The 10,415-nt window shown below is 40.0% G+C and overlaps 1 protein-coding gene across 10 annotated transcripts in view; it reads right to left on the bottom strand.

Annotated features, from left to right (window-relative positions):
• Positions 1–201: 201 nt before the first annotated feature.
• The window catches only part of LOC111568755 (voltage-dependent R-type calcium channel subunit alpha-1E), a 209,969-nt gene continuing 199,755 nt past the window's right edge, over positions 202–10,415 (bottom strand). For 9 of the 10 annotated variants that reach the window (XM_055017585.1, XM_055017591.1, XM_055017606.1 and 6 more), the window contains 9 exons: positions 9,062–9,167; positions 8,865–8,972; positions 8,645–8,745; positions 6,783–6,889; positions 6,502–6,682; positions 5,169–5,297; positions 4,768–4,915; positions 3,920–4,101; positions 202–2,879 (listed from right to left, as the gene is read on the bottom strand). In XM_055017585.1, coding sequence (XP_054873560.1) covers positions 2,325–2,879; positions 3,920–4,101; positions 4,768–4,915; positions 5,169–5,297; positions 6,502–6,682; positions 6,783–6,889; positions 8,645–8,745; positions 8,865–8,972; positions 9,062–9,167 — 1,617 coding nt within the window. In that variant the 3' untranslated portion in view covers positions 202–2,324. Of the gene's footprint in view, positions 2,880–3,919; positions 4,102–4,767; positions 4,916–5,168; positions 5,298–6,501; positions 6,683–6,782; positions 6,890–8,644; positions 8,746–8,864; positions 8,973–9,061; positions 9,168–10,415 lie in introns of those variants that run through there. The other variant, XR_008604037.1, reaches the window with a different exon arrangement.

Here is a 10,415-nt window from a genome sequence, read left to right as displayed (position 1 = left end):
TCACTGAGATCGCCCACTGGGAGATGTATTTTTATACATACTAATTTGCAGAAGGCACAAGCGCATTCGTATTCACCTTAAAGCCGTAAAATCCTCGAGGTTGTCATTGAGCTCAGAGATGACAGAGAATTTAACTTGGCAGGAAAAAATCCCACAAACTTCTTCTAAATCCTTGACAGTGATATGACCCCGTACAGAAAAGACAAGTGATCTCTTTTTTTAATGGTCCTTTGAACAGATATGTAAACACTTTTTTTGTTAAATCATAGACAGGCATCAAATGAAATATAAACAGTGCAATAAAGTAAACATGGATTTATTTTGTACAGTTTATACTACATATTTACTCTCTAGCTAAGAAATCCAGGCTTGATAAGGGAACTCTTTGGGCGAGTTTCCCCAGGCACAGATTAGGCTGTTCTGTACAGACGGACATCCAGGTTAAGTCCTAGGCTGCACTGTACATGTTAAGCACGGTCCTATGTTACTACAGGCTGAAGCCTTAACCTAACCTGTGTACTGTACAAATCAAGTCTTGTACTCAACACACTTCAGAGGAGGTTTCTCTGCTAAAATACGTCTTTTTCAGCGTAGGACTTTCTGTTTGGGGGCTCCAGCAGGCGAACTCTTGCTACCTGTGGGTCCTCACTCCAGATACGTCCTGCGTTCACATTTCAAACTCAACATATTATAACAACACAACAGCACATGATATAAATATACACGTTATTTAGAAGGGAACAACAGATCGTCTAAAATTTTGGAATGTTCAAAGGTGTGGACAGTGGAGGCTTGGAGTGAGAAACATTCACTGTTTCACTTTGTTGGCAAAACTAATGTCGTTAAAACGTGGTGGACACGCTAAAAATCAGAATAACCAGGCAGCTCTAAGACACGACTCTCTCACACATCTCTCAGGACCACCGTCACCGTGATCATGCATGTGGAAATTACCAGGACTCCGAAGCACAGAAAGATACCGTGATGCTTGATTCTACCCATGAAAAACATGTGCGATGGGAACGATGTTGCAAAGACAAAAACTATACCATGCCTGTGATTCCTCTTTTGTTAAAGCATCCATGTTGCATCACATGTGTAAAGGACATTAAATTCTCATCACCGTCGCCGTCACGTGAAAGAAGGCAGCACATCCTGGAGAGGACACGTCCCCGGCTCTATGTACAGGAAGAAAATGGCTTTCGTCGCCTCTCGGACACAACTTTTGCGGAGAATGTTCATCCATTTGGCTTCACAGAGCGACAACAACTAGACTGTGTTTCCTGCAGATGGTTGGTCTTCGTTGGAGTCCATGAACGGAGCAGATTCAGGCCTCTGTGAGTCCTGGTGATGATCTTGTTGTTATTGTATTGTAGGGTTAAGAGACGGTTCTAGTCCCGATCCTCACGAGACTTCATTTAGTGTCCAAAATGAACAGAATATTACAAATTCAGTGGTCCAGTATCCTGAGACAAAACATCTCTTGTTGTATAATCTGTTCAGCATTAGTTTCTACATAAACCTGCACTGTGCTCAACATACACTGTCATTGTTTTCACATTATGGCAGAAAAATAACTCGACCATCACTAGAAGTTTAGCTCGTTTTATGGTCTGGAACTGGATTTCTCCTCTTGACTATTTATTGATTGGTGAGTGTTTAATGCCCATGAATCTTGTGGATATTCTTGCTGTAAACAGGAACTGTTGGGAATGGCTGGTTGCCGGTTACAAACTGGCAAAATGTGACTAAACCAACTTCGGTTTCATCATTTCTACTCTCACAACTACACACAGCAAAGACTAACAGCAATCCTCTCCAATGACCTGAACATAAAACTGAAATACATTCATCTTATTACATCTTTACATGCTACCTCTATGGTCGCTTACACAAAATGCACTTAAATCTCGGATTCAACTCTTAGATTTTGACACTTTGGATCACCATCTCACCGTATTTTGTTCAGATAACAATCAAAACACTGACTTGTGTGGGAAGGCTTGGCAACACATGGGTTTGCCTGCAGTGAGCTACTTAATGTTAGAGTCAGCCTCTGCTGTTCTCTTGATTTGGCAAATTTTCTCTATTAAGAGCACACACACACACACACACACACATTTAAACACACATCCATGTCCACACGCTCCCTCCTGCTATGACAAACACACATGAGGACACGTGCAGACGGACACCAGTGTCCAGATAAACAGCGACGGTGCTCAGTCCTGCCTGTAATGCTACTGGTGCTGAGAACTTGAGGAGCTAAAGCCTTTGTGGTGCCCCGTTGTGAGGCGCAGTTTCTCGGTGCATCCTCGTCGTCTTTAGCAGCGGTCGTCCTCGTCTGTGTCGCTTAGCAGCTCGCTGGTGCTGGCTGGAGTCGCCTGACCCAAGTGCTTCTGGAAATGCCCGTTAGGAACCTGCCAGGAGTGTCTGAGCTGAGGGGCGGAGCTTATGGCGTTGGCCCGTCCGAGGCTGGTGGCCATGGCAAACTCAAAGGTGAGAGTGTCCTGCTTGTCACCTGCTTCGCCGCCGCTGAGGTCCTCGTGGAAGGGGAGGTAGGGCTCCGATATGTAGCGGTGAGGAGACGGGTGGCTCGGCCCTGAAATCTGACCTCCGGACGACCCCTGAAGTGCAGACAAGGGCCCGGTGTCCTTGTTGGACCTCCAGGGGGCCTCGGAGGGGCCTGCAGGGCCATCCTCAGCCTGGGTCTGTCCCTCAGAGGAGGCCGCCGGTGTGGGGGAGGAGTGGGGTCGACAGATGAGGGGAGAGTAGGAGATGTAAGGCCGTGGGCGAGAGGGCGTCTGGGGCAGCTGGCGCCGGTTCCGGGGGGTACCGGACTCTGAGGCTGAGTGTGCAGGGCTGTCTGAAGCGTTACCCTGCAAATAACACAAGCACAAGAGTAAGAAAAGCACAGTTAAATACTGTTCCTGCTGCAGCAGAGACAAAGAACTGCTGCTTTTCTTCCAGGTGGTGTGCTGTGTTCATTCTGAGAAAAATCATCTCTTAGTGTGTGATCTGTCAGAACAGAACCAACATAAACCTCCACTTCAGCGTACACTATTATTGTTTTCACGTTATGACAGAAAAATAACTTCACCTTTACGAGAAGTTTAGCTCATTTTAGGATCTACAACTTGCTTTCCTATATTTATTTTTTGTCTATTCATGACTGCTTAGGAACTGAGGATATTCTTGCTGTCAACAGGAAGTGACTCGGAAATGGCTGGTTGCGGGTTACAAACAGGAAGAATGGCCTAATTAACATCGGTTTCATTAAATTTTTTACAACTGCACGTGGTTAAGACAAACAGCAACCCTCTTAAATGACCTGTACATCAGCACATGACAGGTACAAAACAGAGCCTAATTCCAATAATAGTTCTTCAAACTACCATCACCAACTGAAGAGCCTCTGTATTTAGGGAATGCTTCTTCATATACTTCATCCGTTTCTTTAAAGCACAGAAGGTTCTTCAGTTTCATTTTTATTTTTGACTTGGTGGCAGATAACAGTGTGAAATTAGAGCTGCAACTATTTTCATTATCGGTGAATTATTTGGTCTATAAAACATCAGAAAACAGTGAGAAGTGCCCATTATAATTCCTCAAATGGTAAGGTGGCATCTTGTAGTATGTTGTTCTGTCTGATCAAGAACCCAAAATCATAAATATTTTGCAATGGAAAAGGTGCAGAAATACTTATATTGACTAACTTCTCTTTTGTGAAAATACATCCAGATTCATCCAGAAAGAACCACCTTAAAAATGGTTCAGAGCGATATTTATGCTGCCAAAAGGAACTATTTTTTGAGGTTTTTTTGAAGCACCATTTGGTGAGGCCCTTGCACTTTGCTCAAAAGATCTTTGTGGAACTAGAAGTGGTTCTTCTATCTGTATTTTCAAAACGTCCTCCCACCTGTTTCTGTAAGGTTTGTGTTCGTCGTTCGCTGGGTGAACGGGATCGTCTCCTCTCATACGAAGGGTCTCGACTTCTCTCCTCAGAGTTGCAGCGCGACACGTCAGGAGACAGCAGGTGGCGCCGCTCCTTAGATCTCCCTCTCTCATGACTGCTGGTTTCTCTGTGGTTGATTCTTGGGCCTGAGAGTCACATTTCAGATTTCAGTTAGTCAGAAAAACATCTCCCCGTGCAGATCCTTGAGTAAAAACAATGACTACACCCACATTTTCTAGTCTAATTATAACATTAGCCACATTAGCTGCACAACATGCTAACACCAAGGATTTACCAATACTGCAGTGGCATTTCCATCAACAATTGAAGTAATCCGGTGTAGCTTTACTTCCTCAGTTGCTGGGAGTGCATGAAAACTCTTGTGTTCACTCTGCAGCCAGCTGAAAAACTTTTGGTGAACTTTGCTCGTGGTTCAGAGTTAGCATAAGCCGTTCTAGAGAGTCAATAAACCTGGTGGACTGAGAGGCAGCTGCTAATTCTGACTGGATCGCATGGAATCAGTGAAGGTGCAGGAGCTAAACTGCATTTTTGCTTTTTATTTGGAACACAGCAGCTCAGTAAAATTCTCATTGGCTTGAAAAACTGGACGTTTATCTAATTGTGGAGAGGCTCGAGGAATCGCAGAAGTAAACGTCTTCATATCTTGAGTTTACAACAAGTTTTAAACCACACAACATAATAAAAATGGATTTTCACCATATGGGATCTTTAAGCCTCCAGAACAGAACACAACAATGAATGTGAATGAGACTGTGGGAGCATTTTCAGTGATGCGACGTGGGTTTAGTGACCTCTGTAGCTCTTCTGCCGGGGTCTGAATGTACCATCAGGACTGACTCTCTCCAGAGAGTGCTGCTCCTGCCAGAGGCCGTTCACACACTGATCTCCAATGGTGGAGAAGGAGCGCTTCATCAGCTTACTGTCTGCAGACATCCCCGGCTACATACATGCAAAACAACCAGGAGACCAATCACTTCAGTAACCGTAGATGACATCTAACCAGCAAACAAACTCTCTCTCTGGCGGCTGGTTTAAAATAGTTGAAATTCAGCGCTGTCAGGCAGAAAATCTGAGTAACCCTGATATATCTGGTGTGGATTTGAACTGTTTATTGATTTTTAGAATGCCTACTAAAACCAGATTAGTTCAGGGCTGAATATAGGTTTGGATAGAGGTTATTACTCTGTATTACCTGGGGATCAACAGCCAGTCTGGGCATGGAGGAGGCTCTGATGGATGCTGTCCGCTGAGGTGATTTCATGAGTGTTGGGTCCTGCTGGGTCTGCTGCATCACCTGGTTATACTCCACTACTTCTGGCACCTACACAATGATACAGAGGTCATTCCATTTCAAATTTTCTGATTTTTATAACACTTTTTGTTGGACCATCTCTGACTTGCTTGAAAATTTTATAGCATTAAATATGTATAAAGATATATAAAGTTATATTTGTTAAATTTGGCTTGATATGTCAAATATTTTCCTGGCTATATAGTTTTTAAAATGTCTTGTCAACCCTTGTTTTATATGTTTTTTCACACATTGAAATTTGAAGCTACTCTTAAATGTCAATATCTCAGGAACTACTGAAGGTAAAAGCCTGATATCTTCACTGTTATTTCTCAAATAGATCGAATAATCTCGGATTATGGGTGAGTTTAACTAGAAAAAAAATTAAGCTGACATGAAAAGTCCCATCTTTGAGCTCCCATTACCAAAAATACTGATAATGCAGAGGGATATTGTCTGAACCATATCTAGTTGTATGTCACAATAATACAAAACAAAAACATATAGATACATACAAACATATAGAATACTTAAAAGATGAAATACTTGGTCACAAAATAGTTATTGCCATGGAACGTTCTGAACTGACTGAGCAAGAAACACAAGTTGTACCGCAAAAACCAAAATATTTCGAGACGGCCTGATCTAAGAGTTCAAAAACATCAGTTGTCAATATTGCAGATTCTAAATTGATAGTATGCTGAGAAATAATACAATAAACACTAACATCTTTAGTAGTTTCTGAGATACTGTTGTTCAAGCATAACCTAAAATTTTAACGTAAAAAAAACAAAACATTGGCACTGTACATATTTTTTAAAATCTCGGAAAGTTCTGGATATATCTAATATTTCACAGATAACATTTAAAATATCTAAAGTTTAGTTTTAAGCAAATCAGAAAGGTTGAGTAGAAGGTGCCGGATGATTTGAGATGAAAAAAAAAAACAAGAAGAAGAAACTCGGGTCGATGCAGAAAATACCTAAACAATACCAAAAAAAGCCATCAAAAGATCAAACAATCTGAGTCTACTATGATAATGTGATAAAAATATTCTTTTTCAATTGATAGATATTATTTTGTTGTTTTTTAGGGGAACAACTATCAATAATGCAGCCAACCACATCGTGTAGCTGCTTTGGACCAAACAAAAAAATGAATCAGCTTCAGGAACTCTTTTATTCAACATTAAACTACTTGACTGTATTGCTTGAGAACATTTCCTTAAAGGTACCAGTGTGTGTAGATGGTGGTGGTGGTGATGTAGGTGGGGATGATACGGTGAACGGTAGTCATCATCTTCCTCTTCCTCCCCCTCCTCCTCCTCCTCCTTCTGCTCTCTGGATCCAGACAGAGGCTGCAGGAACATCTCCTGAGGAGAGATCGGGCTGAGGGCCACGAAACCTCCTCTGGTGCTGAAGAGACACAACAAGGATCAGACACAACAGCACAAAACAACACAACGATCACACTCCAGTGGAAGTGACTGTGTGAGGAGGTTAGAAGTTAATTTACAGAGCAGATCCAGCACTGTGTCTGAGGAACAGCAGGGATTTGGCATTGCATAGGATTTCTTGAGGAAGAGAGGAAGCGTCCATTCGCTGGAACATCGGGGCGTGTTTCTATCGAGAGAAAAAAAATCAAAAGATACCAAGAATTAAATCCACTCACTGACAAGTCATTCACTGCTACTCATTCACTTATCCTGTCTGTCTGTTGCTCATCCACTCGTGTTAATGCAGAGCTGCCACTCACAACTGAATCATCTTTCCTGACAACATGATCAACTGATCTTTTCCTCCTCCTCAATCATCTCCATCCACCTCCCTCATTAGTCCTTCAGCTACAAACAGAAGAGTCTGGAAACTGCCATCTTGAAGAATCCCACTGACTACAGTAGTCTATTTAGCTGTGTCTCTTTCCACAACATTTTAATGAGCATTTTGAAGTATTGCATTAGAAAAGCTTCTTCAATTTGCAAAACGAGTTGGTTTTTGAGTGTTTCAACAACAAGCTGGTGTGCTGGGGGATTGAAACACCTTTTCCAAATGAGCTCTGACCAAGCAAACATTCAACTTTAAACATTCAAGACATGATAAAATTGTATGGTCCTTGTTGAATCTCTGCATTTCTCTGTTTGTCTCCAGGCATGGCCAAAACCAGCAGACATGAAAGAATGATTCCAACTTTCCCAAATGAGCAAACTTCCTGCAGATCTCGCTCCATTTTCTTTCTGTTTTCATGATATATTAGCAATCCACATTCAGTCCAGACCACGCTGTGTTTGTGAGTTTGTATTTCTAACACAGAGCTGAGACTGCAAGACATTTAACATCCCAACAGATTCTGAAATCAGGCTGCATCACACACTGAAGGAGAAACTTCTTTCTAGCAGAACTGAAAATAATGGTGCATCTCACATTACAGGATGTTTTTAAGATGATTGTTGCAGAGAGAGCAACAAGGAAGCAGAGCAACAACTTCATGTCACGCTGATAATACTTTACAGTAGGGCTGGGCGATATAACCAAACAGTTTATCACGATAAATTAATTCACTTCAGTTGCTATTGATAATTATTCACACATTATAATGCCCCCTTTTAAAATTAAGACCAGCAAACAAAAGATTTATTTCAAATGTAACCACCTTACTTGGTTAGAATTAGAGGTCAGACTTACCTTCAATGGGTGAGACAAACAACAACAAAAATCAGAAGCAGGAAAATAAACAAACAAAACATTCCACCTGAATACAATCTCAAGATCCAGCCAGTGGCTTTCATAAACTTCATATAATATGTGATATATGATTACAATCAATAATCAACAACTGGATGATCAAATGTACATAGCTACAAATGGAATAAACAAAATAAAAACCAACCAACCAACCAACCAGCCAACCAATCAGCCAACCAACCATATAGTCAGTCAGCCAACCAACCAACCAACCAACCAACCAACCAACAGCAAAATGAGAACAAAATGGGAAAAAACTTGATAAAAAATAATTTGACTTGACTGTGGTACATATTCAATAAAGGTATTCCAGGACTTGCCAAGGAGTCAGTTTTTTAAGTGAAGCACCAATTTTCTCAAACTTAATGTCATTTACAATCTCCTTTATCCCAATTATATGGTGAAAGAGAAGCTTGTTTTAAATAGAAAACAGACGCCTAGCTGAGGCTATAGTTAAGGCCAGAGACCATCATTTTGTCAGAGAGAAGTTGGAAGTCAATTATTATCCTAAAATTGGTCCCTCGTGTGTTAAATATTCAACACAAGAAGCCTGTCAAGTTAGCGAAACACCAAAACATGCGGTTAAGGTTTGCAGGTGACTTCAGTTTTAAAATAAGTATGAAAACAGAAAAGCACCTGTTCCTCGAGCTGCTGTCGAAGCTTCTTGGCTTTGCTCTGCTTGTAGTAATCCATGATCATCATGGCGGCGTAGATCTTCCCGATGGTCATGTCACTGGCTGTGAAGGACAGATTAGAAACTGTCAGATTTGACACAAAAACCCTCCAGGACTCATGTAATAAAATACAGTTTCACTACTACGACAGCTATTTCTTTGTGATATGAATCCGATCTGACCTTTGTGAATCGGAACCAGCAGGTCGAGCGTCTTCTGAGACAGATGAGGCCAAATGACACTGATCTCCTTCTGCAGATCCAAATCCATCTGGTTTCTATCTTCCCCTCCTGGATGTAAAACAAACACAATAAATGAGTTTTACCTTTACGTCACAGTAAATACAGTCTGTCTGCAGTGTTTTGGTCCGACGTCCAACCTCTGGCGATCTTGACCTCGAGGGCGGTTCGGATCAGAGCCATGAGGGTGGAGGTGAAGTGGACGGACATGTCGTCGTCCACGGGCATGTTCATCAGGACCAGTCTCTGATGGCAGCACAGAAAACATCAGTCAGGAAAACACAATGACAAAACATAGAAGGACCAGAACCAGAATCTTATTATCTAAAGATAAAACCAGATTTAGTGCTACTCTATTCATGTATTAAGCTTATTATCCTAAAATAATGACCCATTTAGCAAACTAGACCGATAACATCAAATAAAAACATTACAAAGGTTAAACGAGTACGTTTTTACACGAATAAAAAGCAGGAATGAGTTCGTTTTACTGCACTGTAAAAAGGATATCAGCGAAGTTTAAAAGAAAAATGCCCAGCTAGAACTTTATATCACTGTTTACTCGTGCCCACTAATCCATATTCAGTTACAGAGATAATTAGACAATAAAATTTCAAGGAAACTTGCTTGAAAAAAAATGACTGACTACACTGTAAAACAACATGCAGGAATTTAGTGAAATCAAGTCATCATTTCTAGTTTACTAACGTATATATATATATATATATATATATATATATATATATATATATATATATATATATATATATATATATATGTATTTTTGGCAATATCAAGTTAATTTTACCTTAGTTTTTTTGGATAATCGTAAATTTTGCTGGATATACACAATGACAAATAAAAGCCTTTATCTCTCTCCATCTACCTCTAATTTGATATAAAATGTAGTTTTTATTTTCACACACTTTCAAACACTCTTTTCAGTTCTTCTGATGCTTTTAACTTGAAATGAGAGTTCACTACAATCATTAAAATAACTTTAAAGAACCAAAGCTAAAACCAAAAACCTGCTGAAAATGGTTTGACAGGCAGTTTATTATTATTATTGTCATTTTAAAATCTTACTAAATATTTAATAACAAGCTATAATTTCTAAAATGTCTGAATAAATAAAAATAAAGCTTTATAAACATCCATATTTTTATGCCATTAAAATGTAAAAATGTCAGGCTAATTAGAGGTTTTCAAGATAAAATTGTTCTAAAAATTGAACCTAAATACCGAAAAATGTTTGACTTCTTTCAATTAAATCCACTTTGAGATGGTTAAAGGAGGACAGAACGACATACAAGAAATTATTTCCTGAGATAGGACAATTATTCTACCACTTATTATGTCCTGTTAACATAAAAAAAATTAATAAAATATTTATTTTTTGAAGAGGAGCTTGAAATATATATAAAAATTACAATATTAACATGAAAAATCTGACATTACCGAATGCACTGAAGCAAAATTTCAAAAAGAAATACT

This window comes from Amphiprion ocellaris, chromosome 2, assembly GCF_022539595.1.
Source record: "Amphiprion ocellaris isolate individual 3 ecotype Okinawa chromosome 2, ASM2253959v1, whole genome shotgun sequence".
NCBI classification, from domain to species: Eukaryota; Metazoa; Chordata; class Actinopteri; family Pomacentridae; genus Amphiprion; species Amphiprion ocellaris.
This window is presented reverse-complemented; position numbering and strand designations above follow the sequence as displayed.